The sequence below is a fragment of the Rhynchophorus ferrugineus genome, unplaced genomic scaffold, assembly GCF_030347505.1.
Source record: "Rhynchophorus ferrugineus isolate W39M unplaced genomic scaffold, kcgeb_rfMv2 rfM4, whole genome shotgun sequence".
In the NCBI taxonomy this organism is placed as follows: Eukaryota; Metazoa; Arthropoda; class Insecta; order Coleoptera; family Curculionidae; genus Rhynchophorus; species Rhynchophorus ferrugineus.
Genome location: NW_027472583.1, coordinates 23101304 through 23123809, shown reverse-complemented (window position 1 = coordinate 23123809; position 22506 = coordinate 23101304). Strand labels below are relative to the sequence as shown.

The 22506-nt window shown below is 30.9% G+C and overlaps 1 protein-coding gene across 3 annotated transcripts in view; it reads right to left on the bottom strand.

The window, feature by feature from the left end:
- The window catches only part of LOC143195567 (protein inscuteable homolog), a 64142-nt gene that overhangs the window by 12274 nt on the left and 29362 nt on the right, over window positions 1-22506 (bottom strand). The window contains exon 2 of one of the 3 annotated variants that reach the window (XM_076402836.1): window positions 16714-16765. The exons of 1 other annotated variant lie outside the window; for it this stretch is intronic. Coding sequence is in view for 1 of the 2 variants with exons in the window: in XM_076402835.1 (XP_076258950.1) it covers window positions 14210-14212 (3 nt within the window). In the remaining variant the exon portion in view is untranslated. Of the gene's footprint in view, window positions 1-14209; window positions 14381-16713; window positions 16766-22506 lie in introns of those variants that run through there. One more of the 3 variants, XM_076402835.1, reaches the window with a different exon arrangement.

Genomic DNA, 22506 nt, shown 5'->3' with positions numbered 1-22506 from the left:
AATACCTTTTTAGGACCTATGGCTTTTCTTTATTTTTTGTTCTCCAGTATAATGAACCTAAAAAATATAGACATTTTTTTCTGCTTCTTCTGCCAGCCTTTATAATGCACTTTGATAGTAGATTGATTCTTATAGATCATTTGTTTTATATGCTTTACGTACTGTTAATAACAATCACTATCACGATTGTTGTATCTTGCTACAGACCGAGCATACTTATTGAAAGACCGTTACCAAATAACAAAATAGTGTGAAAAATATAAGATTTGTTCGAAAATGGATGGGTGTATTTGAAAATGCAGACAAAGACTTACTATTTTACAAAGATTTATTATGTTCTTGGCAGTTTGTGTCGAGAAGCTAGTTTGACGAACAAGTGTTTTAACAATTAAGACATAATACGATACTAAATCAGGCGAATATGGCAAAATAATATCGAGAATATCCAGTAAACTGATGTCTTTGAAATAAGGATTTGATTCACAGTAAATGTAAAATTCCTCGTAAAGTACAACATAACAAAAGTAATAAATTGTACATATTGTAAGTAATAAGATTGTACTAAATATATCTAATGTAAGATGTAATTAAAGAAATTATACTAATTTTTATAAAGTTATTTTATTAGTTATCTCACATTTTTGATCTTAAATATATTTCATTTCAATTACCTAATGTGTAATGCAATAACCTTTTTCGATTTTTATTATTAACATGAATGAAAATATTCAAAAAGTTTAAATAATAAAAAAGTATTTTGATGATGCTTTATTGCACCGAATAAAATAGTGTTGATTTGTAAAAAATGTTTTAAAAAAGTACAACACTCCTGAAGAATGATGAGCATCTTGGTTGTCTTTCAACATATATCAATAAAAATTACACCAAATATCTATATAAAGAATTTAGTACTCCAAAATCGTCGATTATTGAGGATATTGTGGTAAAATTATTCGTATTTTTTATCTATTTTTTATATCAGTTGATATTCTGGCTGATTTGTTTTCTAAACTAAAAAATGCTTCAAGTCGAAGAAAATATTAAAAGCTATTTCTGATATCTAATTCAAGAACTATTCAGAAGACTAAAGAAACCATATTGTTTGTTTATAAACAAACATTTTTACTGAACCATATTATATTTTAGGATGGGCCACGCTCATACATCATTAAACTGTCAATCAGTCTCGTACATAATATGATGCCCAAAATTAGTAATCTCACATTAGTATCATCGCTAGTCCGGTTGATTAAAAATATTACCGTACTTCCGATTTTAATTGTTCGGCATTAAACGCCTACTTGATTCCCGTCAATAATAATTTAATTTTGTCTTAACTGAAGCTATATATGGTGCTAGGAGTGTATGTAAAAAAACAATTGATGTTTTTAGACAAAAAGAAGCTCTTATCGCAGTGTAACAATCAACAGCAAAACATAACTGTTGTTATAAATTAGTTTTACACTATTTTAAGGACTTTCCGTTAAGCTATTAGCAATAAGCGAGGTTTAATAACGCAAACTGTTGTAGAATTAGCAACCAATTTCGTGAATTGAATAAATTTTGGAATTTCCAACCCAATTAATCGACTGATTTGACCACTAATTATTGGATTATTTTATACAACGGTTTTAAAATTCAATTATATCACTGAATTTAAATTGACCGTAACTAAATAGACTATACGCAACAGATACTAATAATGGGAAACAATGTAATAACATGAAGTCGAATCTCATCTTATTATTGTTTTATGTGTAATTAATTTTGTAATGTAATTCATTATATTATGTTACTATAATTTTAAAATATTGAGGTTCTCAATAAGATGATATTCAATAAGACGTCATTCACATCAATATCATTCAATGTGAGCTTAAATAAATCAGTTATCAATGTTTTATAGCGCTTTCCATTGAAAGAATGGAAAAGCAGAAATCAATGACGGTGTCAATGCGAAATCTGCAGCAAATTGTAACTTTTTATAGATGCATTGTCACCCGGTAACCTTAATTTTATATAATTTTTAATTTTAAATTATAATTTTTATTTTTTTAATTAAAGATATTTTTGGCCAACATTGGAGTCCAGACTTTACATGACTAAAAACATAAAACGCACACACAGAACATGTTAAACAGACGTCCCCAAAACAACATAACCCGCCCTTATACTCTAAAAAAATAAGACTAAATTTAATTATCTGGGATTTTCCAACTTGTTACCGATCATTGCAAAAATTCGTTTTAAAAATGGTCTTTTGACTTCCCAAATTTTGGAAAATATTTTAAAAAGTCATTGGTGGTGATGCTCTATTAGCAGCTAGTGTTTTTTTAAGTTTTTGTAAATTCTATTATCTATATCTATAGATAATAGACCCTCAGTGTCGCTTTGTATTTGTATTTGTTAAATAAAACAGTCTTGCGGATGTAAATTAATAGTTTTTGTTTTTTAAATTTGTAATTAATCTCAGATAGCACTATGTCTCTTTCTAACTAGAATAAAATGAAGAGGAGAATATTGTCTGATTCTGCGGCAGGCAATACATTAAACATCTTAATGACGTATGTACAAAAGTGCTTTGAATATTCTTCCCATCAATTACATATCCAAATCAAAATTAAAACAAATGGTTAATATGATATATTATACTATCTATATTAATTTACCTCTAGGTGTTATTTTCCTTTCATAAAAGCGAACTCTTATTCAAGGTTCTAATAATAACCTCATATTTTCTTGAAGCATGAATCTAAAAAATACCTGTAAGTTATTCCGAGTACGAAGATAGAAAAAAGCCTCTTTGTACTTAAGCGAAATATATTTGACGCAAAACCACTTACTTGTAGCATAACTTCTCCACAAAACATGAACTGTTATTACAAATTAGTTTTATAATAATTTATCAGCCCCGGCATTATATTTTAGCCGTTTCCCGTTAAGTTATTAGCAATAAACAGGCTCAGTAATAACAAGTCGTTCGAACTTAATCTTTTTCAATTAGAACCAAGCCATCAAATTGGCGCTGCCAAATTTTCGCTTTTCAAATTGTGTTAGATAATGATTCAGCTCCCTGTCGGAACAATTATAAACCATCGAGGAATGCTTAATGATTGTTTATTGTTTAGCGCTCGTTGGTTGTGATGAGTCACGTGAAACAATATTTTCGATTGTTATTGTTTTAATTGGTCGGTTTGTTTATTGTACCATCTTGTACTTGGCATACAAAATTATTTAAATGCTTATTTAATCTACATTAAGTTGATTTCAATCTATATTGTACAGTTGGTAACAAAAATCTGGCTACTACCTTATTACTTTTACCAGATTAGCCATGCGTAGAAATTGACAACTTAGGTAGATTGAAGAAATGTCAAATCTACGGATGCATTCAAGTAGTTTGTACTCATTTTTAGGCTTAATAGTAGTTTAAAAGGTAGAATAAAAATTGTTTTTTTGACGTATTTTCATGCAATTTTCCATTTTTTCTATTCATAAGAACCTTTTTTGAATTTCAATGAATATTTTTTAAAAATAACTGAATTGGTCCAGCCGTTGTCCAGTTTTGTACTTAGCAACAGATTGGAGTCATTCATTTTTATTTATATAGTTTATATATTCAATCAGTCTAAATAAATAATTAACGAATTGTGTAATAATACGAGGGCAGTTGGTAACTTTAATTAGTGGTTTTTAATAAATTAATATTGCTTCGGAAAAATCGTTTCTCAATATAATCTTTTAACTCAATACTTTTAATTTAGCGTTTTCTTATTAGGCATATAGATTAGTTTTAAAAGATCTTTTAAAATTTGAAATTTTATTGTGAAAAATCGGTACAATGTATTTTATTCAAAGTTTTGTCCATCGAAAGTTGTTATTTTTTCCCATGTTTCAGACAATTTATGGATTTCATAAAGAGCGAAGCTCTGCTCAGACAGGTCATGACTGATATGTCGACGACCATAGCTGTTAATAACTTGGTATGAGAAGGGCAAGAGCTGAAGGATCCGGCGGGTGAGCAGTTTCATTCTCCATGGGGCCCATTTCAATATTTCCAAATATGCTTGTTCGGTTTTGCAACATGGCCCAACTTTGTCTTGCTGAAGAATAACATTGTTATGTCTGTGCTCCTATTCTGGCCTTTTTTCACGCGTGTAATGCCTTCAGTTCTATCTCTTTAAATTTTTCTTTTTTGAAGAATGCACTTTGTTTTTGATATCAAACTCACCACTTTTACTCATAAATATTATTTACAAATACTATTAAGATTATATTGGCTTGTAATACTTATATTTATAAAATGAGACTATATCCATTATAGTGTTTATTCTGTAGTAATGTTATATTTATGTACTCTTGTACACCCAGATAACTTCATCAGTATAGTTCATACAAATTAGGACTAAACAGGCAGATTGAACACTCCCTATCTGAGGTTATATTATAAAACAGAAAGCACAGGAGCTGTAGTGTGTCAACCGCATAGAAAAAATCTATATTTTTAAAACATATCGATATTTTTTTAACATTATCGATATTTCTTCACACTCCAACCCTACTTTTCCACGCAAAATTCTTTTGATGACCTGAAGAGAGGTTTTTAATATCGATATTTTAATTTCAAACTCAAAGTTAATACTCCCTTGTACTTTTTCGAAAAAAAAATATAGTAAAACAATAAATAATATATATTATATCAGCCAACAAAATAATATTAATATTTAATATTTTTCCAGCATGCATAAGCTGTGGAACGTAACCACATTAACATACAGCCGTATAATCAAGAAAATTAAAGCGTATTTAAAATATTTGTGTATGTGAGCATCCATTTTGTATCAGAACAATTAGCGATAGCAAGAATCTGAATTGATTCTTGTAAATATTATGGTATTCCCGAGGAGACAAAAGAATTTTACAGAATAATGGAATTCCCAACAGTAAAAGAGAAAACACCCAAGTCTCAACCTCAGTTAAGGACTCAACAATGAAGCTGGACCTATAAAAACCCCGACACAGACACTCGAAGGTCTATTCTCTGGCTCCAGAAGGTATAATACCTCGGTCTCCAGTTCGACCGCAGGTTCCAATGGTCAGCCCAAATCCAGCACGCTATTTGCAAAGACTATGGCGTGTACAGTCTACTCTTCTCACTCCTGTGCAGAAAAAGTAAACTCCCAATCCCCCAGAAAACAACTCTGTATAAGATGCTAGTTCGTCCAGTCCGCCTCTTCGGAGCACAGTTGTGGAACAGGTATGTCTCTGAGAGACAACTTGAACTACTCCAAGTGTTCCAATCCAAAAAAGCCCTCCCGTTACTCAATGCCCAATGGTTTATGAGGAACGTCAACACTCACCTCGAATCAGGCATCCCGTTCTTGAAAAGACTCACGAACGTGCTCGGTGTGAGGTTCTCCCTAGGCGCCTTAAAATACGATAACAATCTGACAAAATCCCTACCCATCCATAAACCCCGGTAGATAACCAACTACGACAATCCCAGTCGTAACCCAGGGTCTCTGTCGTCCACAAAACACTTCTTTATCCCGAACCCGAAGCGACATCAGCAAAAGCCGATTTGGTGCTAGCTGTTCATTATGAAATAAGAAAAAAGAACTCGACGGTCTCTTCTTCTTTTCCGGACTCCCTCGAGTAGCTGTGTCGTCAACTGCAAATTGTCAATCACTCAAATGAACCATAATCCCGTTAGTTTCTATCACTTTAGCACGTGCCCATCCTCAGTTCCCACATGTATGAGTGTTCCGTGTCTCACTTTTACTAGTTTCAAATGTTTTTTTTTCTTTATTGTATTGTAAGAAATGATTAAAGTTATACAAAATAATGAATGAAATAATAATATAGAAAATGGCGAAAGCGGCGGGGAAAACATGGGATTGGTTTGCGGTCGATCATTTGTCATTCGGAAACAAAGTATCGTTTAGGATGAAAATACGAAATTACTGATTCGTAATTATCCGAAAAACTGCGCCACAAATCATTTTTAGCTGTAAAATGTCGTGCCTTAATATGGAGGTATCGGCAGATCGAGAGCCTCGATAAAGAAAAAAATACGCCGGGGCAATAAATCCAGTTGGCGTTGCCATTTTGTTTTTCAACGGGTGCCTTTAATGATCGCAGTTATAAAATATCAGAAAAATCGTTTCGTGAATCGTATATTAATAAATACGTCTTGATGGATGGCGCTATTATCACATTATCTAAGAAATGACAAGAGTGAAAGAATGCTCTCTACACCAGAGAACATTTAAACACCTGGAACCTGTGTCGTACCATAAAAAAAGGTACGCAATCTCGTAACGGTAATTATATTTTTTAATATTAAAAAAAAACAACAGGACAAAATACTTAACTCAAAATATCACTCTCATAAAAATAATTTATCGTGAAAAATTGTTGGTTATTGTAAAAAATAAAAAATATGATTTTTAGAGTGTATTTAGATAAGTTTAAATCTAAGAATTCTTGTAGGTAATAACAAAAACTCTTGGTTTGACATTTGTTATTTTTTATCTATCAAATTCTTTGCGACTACAGACTATTGTTCTGTGAACAAAATAAAAAAACTGAAAACATTTGAATTACTATTTTATCAATTAAATCCTTATTTAAAAAAAGACTTTTTTCTTATAAACAAGAAAATTTTTCTTGTTTACAACCTTGTTACATTACAAACCATTGCAAACCCACATTGTACTAATATCTTTAAACTAATGGATTCAGATAGCAATATATGTTCTATTTGCAAATTGTATTTAAAAATAATGAGAATGAGAATTTTGTAGCAATATATTATGATATTTTTCAATCTAAAAGAGTTATCGCAATGAATAAACTAGATTCAGGTTTGATTTGATTGAAATTAACTTTTTTATTTAATTGTAGATATAATAAAAGATGTCTGAGTGTTTTTATGTAACGTCGTTGAATTGTTCAAAATAAAATGATTTTCTTTCGCAGTTGTTTTACAAATTAAACTAAATCCGATTCACGTGACTATCAAATAATTAGTCTTATCACAGTTCAGTCGTAATTGACCTCTTTGTGTAATCAATTATCTTAAAACAATATTTGAAATCAGAAAACAATCAAATACACGTACATAGTGGCATATAACTATTATAAGTTAGTAGTGTAAGTATTTAGTATAATTGGTAAATATCAATGATTGATGACAATAGGAGTTTAAAAGAATTGGAAGAATAGTCGTTTTAACATGAGATTTTAATATAATTAATATTTTAATATGCTTTAATGTATATAATACTTTAAAACAAGAATGTATAATTTTATATGCAATATAATATGCATCTTTATGTAAAACAAGTTTATATATTAAGAGAATCAGAACACAGACAAGTATTTAATAATATTAGGTTGTTATATAGTTAATATCTTGTAGGTTTTATATATTATACAATATGTAAAACAAATTTATAAAATTTTCAGTAGCGAATCTAGGAGAATAATATAATTAATCTGACATTCGTTGCTGTCCTAATAAACAGTTTAGGCCTCCAGGGGATACCACTATATAGAAAACGCTTTAACTCGTAGGTGGTGTGCAAAAGAGCTCAATGGAAATAAAATAAAACACAACTCTAACCTACAAACTTCTTTTTGTCGCTTTGACGGTTGTCGTCATTTCGCGACTATACAATAGTACGGTGTTGATATAGGAGGGACGGGGACAGACATAAAGTGTATATATAAAGTAATAAATTAATAAATATATAAAATTAATAACACAAACAGGGGGGGGGGGCTAAAAGTGTAAATAGTGTATATACAATTTAAGAAGAATGAACACAAATACAGGATTACAAATACAATGATAACGAAGTAGAGGTTCTATCCAGACACAACACATCAGTACCCATACTGAAGTGGTAATGGTTATTTGGTCAGTAACACTGAACTTAGTATAGGCTAGATTCTATAGAGAAAATCGATTTCTCGTAGAAATCCGAGGAGTCTGTCTGTATTTTCTCTTGTTAAGGCATTTCTAAAATTTTGCAGCCTATTTGTAATCTGGGTGAGCCGTGGACAGTCGTTCAGTATGTGGTAGAAAGTGCCCAATCTCAGTTGATTCAAAGCTACGACGTGGTGACGAAGGGAAGGAACGCCAAGAGAGGAGGAAAATTCAGCTTTAATCTCAAAAAGCCTGTTATGGTAGGCTTCCTGAGCCCAACGACGTTGTACTTCATTATTTGTGAAGCAAGAAACGAATAGAATAAGGTCAGTATGGACACAAACATCCATGAAAAGGGAGGGGAGAGGAGGCTATCGATTTAACCATACTATCCGCACGCCCATCTCCCGGTATACCAACGTGAGAAGGGCAGTAAACTTGTCCTGATCCCATTCAGATAGAGGGTACGGATAATTGACAGTCAGTGGGTGACCAGGGGATGGTTAAACTTCTGTTTCAGGAAACATTCGAGAGCATTTCGAGAGTCGATCAGGGTTAGCCATTTTTGTGGAAGGACTGTCTTGTGATTGGGTATATATGTAAGAGTGGTACAAGGTACAAGGTTATTCGGTTCACAGAACTTACCGAATAACGTAAAAATAATGTTCTCTTCTATAAAATTGATATAAAGTTATGTTTATGATGGGGTAGTGAAGGTCCAAGGGGGAAAATTGGGGTAGTGGATAAGGAAGGGATGCAAGCCAATTCTAGCCCTGGAAAGAAGATCGGCAATTATATGAGAGGTACGAGTGGAGTAGTAGTAGGGATAAGACGGTCCAGGATGACTCCAAGTGGAGGTCAGATTTAAGGAAGATGGTAGAGCAAGCGATCTCACAGCGAACTTCAGTGAAAGTAAATATCTACGGTAAGAAAGAGGTGGGGTGGATATAAGACTGCACAAGCCTACAAATTATTATAACTCTATAATTAATTGTATTTTTATGGACTTCGGTAATATATACATTAGAGGTACTATAATGTATTTAAATTAGAATGTTGTTGTATGTCAAAGCCAAAATAACTAAAACTCAGAGTCGATGCAACAACACTGGAGCGTTTTGACGCCATCAATTCAAATGACGCGACTTCACTGTTTTATTGACTATATTTATAAAAAAAAATAGCCATAATATTGGCGAAGTAGGCCTCGAGAGGAACAATTTACTTCTCGCATGGCCACTATATATACAGCGATTTGAACGATGGAAAGGGAAATTAATTTTCCAAGATACAGACTGATAGTCTCCCTGATTCTGTATCACGGTTATACGGCTTGCGCTGAAGAAAAACACTCGGTTTGTTTTTCATAATCATTAACTGATAGTTTTTCGCCGTAAACATGGTTTCTCCGCTGTAAAGTGACAATAAATCAATATAAAAGTCTCGGATACATGTTTTTCCGTCAGCTTTCGCCCAACTTCCTGGTTTGGAGCGCGGATAATTCGAAGTAATCGTTAGATTATTTAGACGCATTGTTAATGTTGACTTTAATTTATACTGTACATTTTATATATAAAATAATGTATAATAATAATTGATGTTTATCAGAATTCGAAAAATAAATTTTACAAAATTTTAATAAATATTTTTTTTTATTTAAATATAGTCTGCTTGGCGAACTATTCGGAATGGAATACTATTCGAATATAATCTAATCTGTAAGTATTAAATACTTGTAAATGAAACAAGCTAATTATCACGTGGATAGATATCAGGTGAATAAGACGGGTTTGTTAGAACATCATGGCCATGAGCACTTCAATCGCATTACATACTGAAAGTAGATGTTGGAATTAATGGATGGGCCTGGTTCGAGGAGCCCATGGTATACAATTCCTTTCCAATCTCACTAAACACTTAGCATTACACTCCTCGATGTCAACGCAGGCTTTGTAACCGATTATAAAGCTTCTCCGGGTTTTGCCCAAGGCCTTTTTCACAGGTAGACTGGCCACGTTGAGTTTCATATTTAACAACGATAATTATTTCTTCATTGAATAAGAATTACTAGAAATATGCAACTTTAAAGCCATCTATAGTGAAAAACCCGATATTACTTTTTGCCGTTCTTTTGGTGAAGAACATCGTTTATATAAATACCACGTTCGATATCGTCTATCACACCAATAACCTAAGCTATGGTATGACCAGATGTCTTTCGAATAATCTACGTTAATAATCTTTAATAATCATAGGTTCAGTTTTTAAACAATGCAGTAAACTAAGAGGATGTTGATAGGACTCTCTGTTGACTATCTATTTCAAATAATTATTAGTCTTGCTTTCTTTAACAGGTCCTAAAATCAATCTCACATTAAAAGACTATCATGTTACTGTCATTTATTATATTATCATGTATTATAAGCCTATTTTAAATATCTAACTGTTGTATTATTGAAATATGTCAATTATTGCAACTTTGTCTAATCTCAATACATTCATATGTTAATAACGAACCACTCCGGTTTTACGTACTTACTACTAATTACCAATTACCAATCACCAGATTTTTGCGGAAAAACCACACAATTTTCAAGAAAATGGAAAATTGTATTTATTCAAAGTATTGGCCATTTGATTATACATCTTGCCCATCTTTCAGATAATTGATGGAAGCCATCCCAAAGAAACTATTTGTCCTTTGAGCAAAACCATTCATCGAATCATATCCTAACTTTTCGAAATTGGCAAAATGCGGGAATGTCTTGATGTCTCATTGATGTGAAAACTTGATAGTCTGACGGGACAAGGTCTGTGATAATATGTCCCATACAAGTACTTCCAGCACTTCCTTGGCCGCTTTTACTTAATGAGACGGCACATTGTCTTAGTGTAAAATCAGTTTCTGGTCGTTTATCGGTCAATACCTGATTTGACAAGATTTGATCATTTGTTGTCGGTATTTGTATCACTACTAACTGTTTCACCAGGTTTTAATGGTTCGTAATACACCATGCCACTTAGGTCCCACTGAACACAGAGCATTGTCTTGCGATCAAAACGATTTGGCTTTGGAGTCGATCGGTCGGGTGATAACCGTAATTTCTCACGCTTAGTGTTTCTAAAATAAATCCACTTTTCATCACCCGTCACTATTCGATACAGAAATGACTTCCGATCATACCTTTGAAACAGCACTTCACAGACGATTTTTCGGATCATCTTCCCATCTTTTGGATTTTCTCCAAGCTCGTAATACGTCGCTAATCATTTCTTGGGCCGCGTTTAACGCTTCGGTCAATTGTTTTTGAGCTTGCATAACTCTTGCAGTCACCTTTGACAGCAAGTCAGTGCAGTGCAGTGCACTTCATCTTTAAACTTGTTCAATCTACCAGAGCATCGATTGTCTAACACATCGAATTTTTGAACTGTTGAAACCACGCTTCACATGTTTTTAAGGATAGATCATTCTCACTGCCCATTTCTATCAGCAAACGATGACTTTCAATGGCTTTTTCCTCTTGAATAAATAAGAAATGTAATGCGTGCCGCAAATATGTGTTTTCAGGATCGAAACTTGAAATTTTCAAACAGGCATAAATCTATGAGGGTGTTACTTTCGCAAAATATAACATGTATAGCTTTGAAGCTTGGTGTCAGCAGAATAAAATGACATATGTTTTAAATCATAATATTGCATATTTAAGACTAGCGACATTTGCTAGAAAAACCGGTAATGACTTTCCGGTACACCTGGTATAAATATTCCCAAAATAAATATTTTCCAGGCTAAGTAATAATCAAATAAAGCCACGAATTCATTGTATTATATGTTTGTTTTCAAACAAGCACAAAATAAATAAATCCTAAAATAACAATTAAAGGTTATTTACCATTATCCTAAAACAAAAAAATCAATTCACAATAAAAAAAATAGAACCCATCACGAATCCCAACTATCCGAACGATACGGTAAATAATGACGCGCTTGATTTTGCACTCGGAGCTAGATTTGCGGTACCATTTTTGTACTTGTCAGATAAAAACACAATAGGGCCTAAATATGGATGATATCGGCGATATAACAGTGAAATTTTCTTTCTTCCCTAAAAAATAATTGATCAGCACAATTACCCGTTGCTGTAAGTGGAATGAAAAATTATTGAGGATATTTTAGTTTTCAAGTATTGAGTTATCTTTTTACGAGTACAGTACAGTGTGTTCAAACAGCGCATAAAAATAAAAATGATTTCGTGAAATAATCCGTTATCATAAACCTGTCTGTTAACCATACAGGGCAGAGTGTTAAAACCATATGGAAGAAAAACAGTTTAATATTGAGTCATTGGTTGTTTTCGAGAAGCTGAAAAAGTCATAAAATGCAACGTATCCAGTTGGCGTTGACATTTCTGTTTTTCCACCGTTACATTAAAACGCTCCTTGTAAATAGTAGTACGTTAATCCGATATGATTGATGACATTATTATAACGTTTGCACGTCGACGAAAACGAGAAAAGAAAATCGCATTCGTTACTCTGGTAGCGAGTAATAAAGGGAAAAGTAATGTCAAGTTAATTAATATTGATGCGAAACAATTCGTTTCATTTTCATTTATTAACATCAAAAGTATTCCAATAGATGGTATTACTAATGCTTAATAAGTTAAAGTGCCTGTAGTAACCTATAAAGTGTAATTAGTCAATTCACAAAAACAAAAATAAACTGGTTTTTATTAGATCTATTGAAAGTTATGATGATCTCCGTTTTAGAACTTACAATGAAAAAGTTTTGTTGTTTTCTATAAGTGCACACTGGTCTATAGAACTCAAAATTATTTCCCATAAGTTACTGGCACCAAATATTACCTCTTCTAACTATAGTTCATAAATAAGTGTCTATGAAGCTTTGAATGTCTTTGAATGATATTGAAATACGCGTTATGAACTGTGAGAAAGTTGTATAAAATAAACAACGAAAAATGATACTTTTAGTTAACTTATTTTTAAAATTGATTTTATGATATGCAAAAATAATTTAATAACATAGTGATATTTCAATCACCAGCAAAATTAAATCTTTTCAAATTTTTTTTATCATGCTTTAGACTACTTAAAACTTTACGGCCGTAAAAAGAATTATATTTAAAATTAAAAAAATAAAACTACCTTATTATTAGAACATTTAGTCATGTATAATCAATATACTCGTATTCATGTTTATGAAGAGAAATTTTAAAAATTAATATTAAATTAATATTATTACTAACATTAATAATATTATTATTATTAATATCATTAATATTATTAATATTGTTATTATTAATATTAATATTATAATTATAATATTAATTAATATTATTATTAGAACATTTAGTCATGCATAATAAAAATACTAGTATTCATATTTATAAAGAGAAATTTTAAAAACTAATATTAAGTATTATGTGTTAACATAACCTATGATGAAACATAGTAATTCATTAAAATACATTATTATAGAATACTTTATAGAAATAAAATAAATAAGTAAAAAATATTTATCGAAAACTACACGTTAAATTACATAATGTCCAATGATTCAAGTCATAAGATAATAAACAATGAATAAATAAAATTAATATATCAAAAAAATATGCTTAGATTATATAGATAGAATACTTTCAATAAAGGTAGAAATATAAATTTTTACAAAGCCTTATTAAAAATAATCAATAACGCATATAAACAATAGTCGCCGTTAATAAAACAGAAAAAGACAGATATATTCAAATATATATATACGTAAAATGTATAGTTAAAATAATTTAAATAAAAATAGAAAAATTAATATTAACTAGCAACTGTCGTCTTTAAACATAATCATGAATGACGAAAAAGTTTTTAAAATTAAATAAATCTCCAAAGGAAAATTAAAATATAATAAATGTAAGTTACTTTATAGTTTAATTTACAAGAATATTAAATATTTGTATTCATTGATAGTGGTTTAAAAAAGAAATATTATTTTTACCTAGTTATTATTAATATTAAACCCATTTTAAAACTACTCAAGTTGATTACTATAATAAGTAAATGCAAAATTTCCAGATATAACATTAAGACACAATGAGAAAATCATATTTGCCATGGTCAAAAAAAATCTTTTCATACTCTTTAAAATTATGCATAAAAAAATAATAACAAAAATGAGTCATAAAAGAAACACGAATATCGTCAAAATTATTTATAAAATCTAAGTAAAATACTATCTATAAATTAATATAAACAACTATTTACCATTGTTAATGAAGAATAACTAATCACAAAATAATTAAACTAAAAAATTACACGACGAATATACCGATGCGATTACGAGTAGTAAAAAAACTTCAATATTGTTTAACGCGAACGCGGAAGCTACCGGTAAGCTTCATACCGGGTGACGCGCCTGGTGGTTCATTCGGAACTGAGCTCACTATGTTGATACGGTCGAGCGTCCTTCCCATACTACTTGATAAAGACTCCGTCACGCCAATAGGGATGAAGCCATATACACGATGGTAACGATGGCGTAATTTTTTTTAAAATTAAACAGTCGGGTAAATTTATTGTACAAGGTGAGAAAAAGCAATCCACGTGTTATCAATTGTATTTTATTGAAGTAAATTTATACATTAGATAATTAAATGTATTTTGATCATTTTTTCGCTTTAAAAATACATTTATTGGAAAAAAATTGGTACAATACCAGGTGTATCGGAAAGTCCTGTTTGTCCTTTGAGCAAAACCACCGATGAAAATTGAAACTATTGATGCAAAAAGTTGACAATCGGGCGAGATAAAATTTGGAGTGTACGGCGGTTGTGATAATATGTCCAATCCAAGTGTTTTCAATTTTTCCTTGACTGGTTTTGCTTTGTGCTAAGACGACGCGTTACCGTGTTTTGGATTTTCCCCATTGCGCGTAATCGGTCACCAATGGTTTCTTAGGTGACATTTAACGCTTCTGCCAGTTGGTTTTGAGTTTGGATTAGGTCTTCATTCAATAATTTGCAGTTTCGCATCTTCGTAAGTTTCTACCAGCAAGCCATGACTTTCCGCGACTTTTTTCGTTTGATTAAATAAGAAAAATGATGCGTGCCGCAAATCCACGTTTTCAGGCGCGGATCTTGAAATTTATAAGCAGTTATTATACATAGGTTTGAAACTTGATGTCAATAGAATAAAATGACATCTGTGTCAAATCACAACATTGAATACTGAAACCTAGCGACATCTGTTGCTGCCGATAGCTGAAAAACAAGTAAAGATTTTCGTATACACCTTTTATATAAGGTGGGGCAAAGTCCTGCTACCCTCTTGATTGCGCGACATCTTAGTTATGTGACGTTTAGCTCAGTTTTGCTTTAATCATTGTGTTGTGTAGACGTCAAAATTTTATTACGCGACAAGAACGAGCAGAAATAGTGACAATATTTATTGAAAATAATCGTTCCTTTATTACCACTCAGTGGAAATTGCATCAATAGTAGTCAATAATATTTTTCATCATTTTCTGAAACCTTTTCCGTTTATTCATTGGTTATGGTCAACAGTTTTGGTGACATATATTCAATTTTTGTCGAAAAACTCCATGACCATTTAGGTAACCGTGACCGAAATTCGTTCATGTAGCGTTAAATCTTCAATACATGGGTAGTGTGCTTGTTAGTATAAATATTTGGCTTCAAACCCGCTCAAAATCATCAGCACCAAATAGTGACACGTTGTAAATGCATTTATTATGCGACAAAAACGCCAATGTGGTAATGTCGACAATTAACAAAGCCATTAAAGTGAAAATGAGCGAAAAAAACTTTCATTATTTTCGTAATATCATTGGACATTGGTATAATAATCCATTTTTACTAACCCTAAATGACCAGCCACTGAAATTTTGGAGATATAAAGGTGAACTAAATTTATCGAAAACATTTATTTTTTTTTTATTTTACAAAAAAAATTATTAACATATCAATCGTTCAATATTAATTGTTCTTAAACAATATATTAATCTAATTGTTACAAAAAACTGATACAATATTATCAAATTAGGTTAACAGTTAGGTTAGGTAATTTTCATTGATATTTCGCATGTTCACCAATGGATATCATTGATCCAAAAACATGCAAGCACCTAATAATTTCAAAAATAAGTAATGTAAACATTATGGTTTGGAGTTTTTCCTTAGTATTATAGCAAAGAAAAATAAGAAAGAAAGAAGAAAAAAAGAATTATAATAGCTGAAGAGAATGGATGAACTTTGGAAAAAAAATTTGACGTTATATGTTATTACAAAATGTTGTATACATAAAAGGTTAGTTCTATTATATTAATGAGCTCTAAATGCTTATTTAGAGATTGATTACAAATTGAAAGTGTTAGGTTGCACGTTTTACTACACCCACTATATAGTCCAGACAATATTCCCTGCGATTATTGTTTCCTTTTGGGCTTTATGCGTTTTTCAAAAGAATTGTTACGTTTTGAAGACTACAAGTGATCAAAATCAAGATAGAAATGAAATAGAATTAGGTGTAATCTTTTACGCAGAGCTATTACAATATATAGTCATGAACTTTCACTATGGTTTTTCGGATATGTTAGTTGTTTTAGATAGTAAGACATAATCTGTATCGAGCTTTGTTGATAATTGGATTGCTGTTAGGATATTCAATTTCTTCAACAGTAAAATTAATATTTTATTGACAAATTGTCATAAGCACCAATGAAAAAATTTATTTTATTACTACTTTCTTACCTCTATCCCTTTTATATCTGTCTACTCCTTTTGCAATGTTTAGAATCCCAATCTAAAAATAATAATAACGGTTTATAAATAAAAACCTTAAAAACTAAACATTGTAAGGTATAAAAAATATTGAGTTTTTAACGGTGTATGGATAAATTTAATCTTATCTTATTTCTATTTACTTTTTAACCTTTTTGATAGGCTTTCTTAGTATTCGAAAATTAAATAAAAAGTCAAATTTACTTCTGAAGGTGTATGTAGATTTTTATATTATTGCATCACATGAATAGTAAAGCTTTTCAACTGCACTGTTATCACTGATCAAAATACGTTGCTACTTGGAAATATTTAACACACAAATAAATAAAACACATAAATAAAAGTATATGACATGACAGAAAATTAAAAACGAATAGAATTTACCAATTTCTTTATTCAAAATAACTGCATATGAAGCATATTGTATTTTTGTTTTAAACTGTAACATCTATGTTTCATCAAAAACAGCAACTTTAAAAATAATTATTAAGATATATTAAAGATAAAAAGCATCTTAACATAACGAAAAAAACAAAGAAGTGAGTGAATTACTTCATGAATACTCATATAATGAAAAACTGTGAAAAATAAACACTACATGGTAATCAGACAAAATAATATATTATAAAATATATGTTCCCTGTTCGCTACTGCCTATTTTTCAAGATTGAACCCTTTAACATTTTTAAGATTTTTTACGTATAAAAACAGTATGAAAATAAGAAATATAAATGTATACGACAGCGTATAACTCAGACTGAATGTTTTCCAGGAAAAGTGATGCAGAAGCAAACATCGTACTTTGTTCTCGTTAGCGCAAAAGTCGCGCAAACATTCCTATATTCCTATTCCTAAGTTAATTTGGTGGTGGTTAAGAGGTGTCAAAACTTTATTACAATCGTGGCAATAGATGAAACATAAAGGAATTACTGATTGAATAAAAAAAATCATCATCTGAATCCAAATCGATAAATTACACTACGTCAGATCTACTTACGAATAATTAAACAAAAAACATTTCAGAAAAACGATAGTCAAAATACACGAATTTCGAATTACTTTGCTACCCATCGTATAGTCCAGATCTGACCTCCATTGACTACTGGCTATTTGCAGAGTTCTGAAGAATGCTGCAGAAAAAGAAGTTTGGTTCAAATGATGTAATTGTTGAAATTGAAGTCTCTTTTGAGACCCAAGACAAATTATTCTTCAAAAAGACATACAAAATAGAGAATCACTAAAGCTAACGTTGTCAAATGTTATCAAACATACTTATCTTAAGGTGAAAATAATCTGAGTATTGATTCCAAGGGTTTGAAGCTTTTTAAATTGGAAACAAAGTAACGAGAAAAGATGATTATTTAAGTGCAGCCTTGAAGAAATCGCGGTCAAATAATATCACAAATGCAACAAAGTTATTTTGCAATATAATAACCAAAACCCATAAAAATATAAGAAAACACATGTATATCTACTCCGCTTGTTATATTAACCAGATTTTTTTTATTGATCGATATCAGTCTTAAATTTAAATGATATATTATGTCAAAGAACTGTATTATTACAAAAAAATGTACACAATGCTAATAATTAACAATATTATCGAAATCCAGTTTGAGGGGATTTGAGTCACTTACGCTTAATAACTTATTAATTTAATATTAACAGGCACAAACCATTAATACACCTTAAATATATGAGATCAATAACAGGAAACAATGTTAAGCAATGGTAACTTAGACAGATCAGTTTAAACGTATTAGTCAACAGTAGATGATTCAGGCAAAATAATTCTTAATACACATCAGTGAATAATGTTGCAAATATTCTTATACATCCTGCGAGAACCAAAGTTCTTTTACAGGAAATAATAATAAAATAGGAAAACAGAATTATATCAAAAAGATAAAACACAATCTATTTGACATTAACATTAATGCCAAATAAATGTCAATTTTTTAAAAATTTAAATACCCTACATTTTTACGATCTCTTACATCCCTTCTAAATAAAACAATTGTTTCGGTTATTTAAATTAAGCGACCTTTTTTACGCTAAGTCAGTTTTTTCAAACTTGAAAATACATCGTTGATTTCAAGAAGAAAATATCAAATAATCGATAGGTACTAAATCTGGTACGATTAATATTCATACACTTTAATTACCCGTGTTTATCTTACTAGCATATTTTCAATAATTTACAAAGCCTTGGACGATCTGAAAAATTTTACCAAAAATTATTATACTATTACTTTTTAATTCAACTGTTATATTAGTTTCAATACTGTTTACAAGCTATTCAAATGTAATATTAGCTGTTTATATGTATTTTAAACACTTATATTTACAGGAGAAAATACGAATAATCAATGTAAACAAATATTAAATTCGATGACTTTGACATTTCTATATATAAAATCAATAGTTACGCTATATACAATAAAGACATTAATAATGGAACACTCAAAATTACATTTTTGATAATCATTACTTTTCTTTTTAGATTTGAAGGAGTCTATGCTGAAGCTCATTAAAACCATGTTGGTTTTGATTTCCGCGATTTAAAACTGATGATTCTAAAGTCGTTTACAAAAACGATCTTAACAAAGGACCATAGTATATCGGTGACAAAGAAGTACAAAACTTATTAGATGAAAACCCAAACTCTCTCCCAAAGAGCTTTCAGGCCACTTAGCAGTTGATGAATCAACCCATGTCATTTACAGGCGATTGAAATGATCCAAAAGTAGTAAAATTAGTATCCAAATTGACACAGTTTTTTGTGCTTATGGTGGGATCATCAAGATGAAGTGTATTACGAACTGCTGAAACCAAACGAAACTCCTACTGCACATGTCAATGGACGCCAAAAAAAAACATATTTTTACAAAACAAAAACAAAAGATAGCGAGTAATAGACGCAAGAAGTTATTATCTTGCATGACAACACTCGATCACACATTACAAAAGTGTGAAGGATAAATTTTTACTCGAATATTCAACTGCACCCAGAGTAATCACCAGACATAGCACTTTCTGACTATCATTTGTTCAGATCGATGCAGCATAGATTGGTTTCACAATGCGACAATGGATCGATGATTGGATCCCTGCCAAACCAACATCGTTCTTTCATATGTGAAAATGGTATCGCCATACTAGAAAGGTTTCAACAAGTTATGATTATATTGACAAATGATTATATTGTGGAAAGGAATATTAAGTTGTTTAATAAGTTATTTCATTATTCATTAAAACATAATGAAAATTTCTCAATTAAATTAAATTTAAATCAACAAAATGTAAATACATACATAAGATGAGTGTACAATGGGTTCAGCTTTCGCTGAACAGTGAACCCATCTTTTTAGCTTCAGAGCAAGGTACATATCATACAGCCGTCGTTTAAAAACTTTACGTGACTTTCAAAGAATAAGGCTAAACCCCTGTTTATTAAACGAACTAGTACGACTGGTTTATATATACATCGTTTAATTATAATGATATTAATAACCATATCATCTCACCATAACCTTGAAACTTGGCATAGCCCGACAAATTAAGTGAAAACATACATACCTTTTAAATAATCTGATTGTAATGCATTTTATCACTACTGTTTAAACGCTATTTAATAACAATACTATTTCGTAATTATATAATGTAAACGATAATCCCGAATTCCATAGTGAAAGTCGGTTTCCGAATCACAAAAGTATGCGCAGTTGGTGTAAACATGCAATAATGCCATTAAACATTTCTATTATCAATGACCGCATAAACCCTCTATAAATATCGGCATCAGTGACGAATGCGTCAAAATAAAGTACCGTTAAAGACATCTTGTCATTTGAGAAATTGTATTTTTTGCACATCAAAGCTAATTATCGAATAACAGACAACACCTTCGGATAAATAATATGCTAAGTATCTGTAAAATCAGTTATGATGTACGATTTGAATTGAAAATGTAGTCATTTGAAAAAATCAAGTATTGACATTTACAATTATCGATTATCAATTATTAATAATAATGTATTGGTAATATTTGACAACCGATTATCTTAATGTACTTAAATCACAGTGTAGCGACCTTGAGGCATGTCGAATTTTACATAGTGCAATAACGGTCTACAAAATACCCAGAAATATAATCCCAGATGTTGAACACGGGCGGGGTGCCAGCAGCGCCAACTAGAACCTGATAACGAATAGCTGGCAACCCCGAGACGTTTATCTAGGATGTTATTGAAGGGTATTTCCAATCATTGAGTAACCGACCATCGTTTGGTTCAGACGTGCTACCATCGACTGCCCAAGCCTCGTCTCCAGGTAACAACGCTGCCATCCGTTTTATCTATTTTGTATTTTCCACATTTTTTATAATGGCAATAAATAACGGTCACATAATGTGAACACCACAGTTTCATTTTGTTTTACCTCCATTCTTCGAGTCATATCATTTACCCTAAAACAGTATTTGATCTTATGGTGAGAATAAGATATTGTTCGATGTATTGATTATTCAATCATTAATTAAAATAATTTTAAAGCAAGTAAGTGATCGAAAAGTTCAGTTTTGAACGTTAATTTTGAAAAGACATTTGTTCGCTAGCTACCTTTTGTCACTTTCTAATCGTCTTTCTGACAGTTTCTAATTCTTGGAGGGCAATGAAAGGACAATACATTATCATTTTCAAATTTGCCTCTCTAAAATCCATGCCTCTAGACTAGAATACCCCCATAAATTACGCGATTTATTGTACGTTCCTCAACATTAATCCATAGTTGGTTATTATCTAGTTTTCAACGAAAACGTCGCATGTGATGTCACTTAAATTCCCACATACTCATCGTTTTTATAAATATGTTCCTTCAACAAACGCTTTCCTTGGTTAGTTAAAATATCCATCCAAAATGTAAATAATAAAAAATAAAAAAAATTATTATTATATCAATTTAAAAACACATTGGTATTTTTACTTCGATGTACGATTTAGCATGCTTAATTGTTCCTCGTAAAAATATTTTTATAAATTTTCAAGAACTGTTCTCTTCATTCTGTAATAATTCTTTTCATATAATTATATACTAGCTAGGTCTACGCAGTGACCAAGGCGATGGGACAATTCTCCAAATTTGTTTTGCCATCCACCGTATACTCTACATCTGATCTCCAGTCGTTTACGTGTACCAGTCTCCAAAGAAAGCGTTTTGGTTTAAATGCCAAAATAGAATCATATTTTGAAAACAAAGACAAGTAATTCTACGAAAAATATTTAAAACTTAAAAATGAGTCTGCACTGCAATCTAGTTGAAGTTGTTGTTGCATGTTATCATTTTATGTGTGAGGTGTGTGTTTATGTGATGTATTACTTGGCTTATAAAATAAAAAGTCGAAGCGAGGAATAAGTTCAATCAGAGCAAATTACGTCAGCGTTCAGTGGGGATGTTGAAAGTGGTAAAAATGTATCGATACATCCATATATTGATCGTTGATCTGGAAAATATACCGGATTATTTTTAATATATCGGTTTTCTATATCGAAAAATAAATAAATACCATTAATACCAAATACCAAATAAATTACACCGCTTGTATACAACCGTATTTAGAATCCATAATGAATACGCCACATATATTATATTAATACTTTCGCGCCCAACTTCATTATTTGTATACTGTATACTGACGTCATAGGATACTGGCAAGCATTTTATTGCTTTATTTACTATTGTTTACATTATATACTTTAAAAAAAC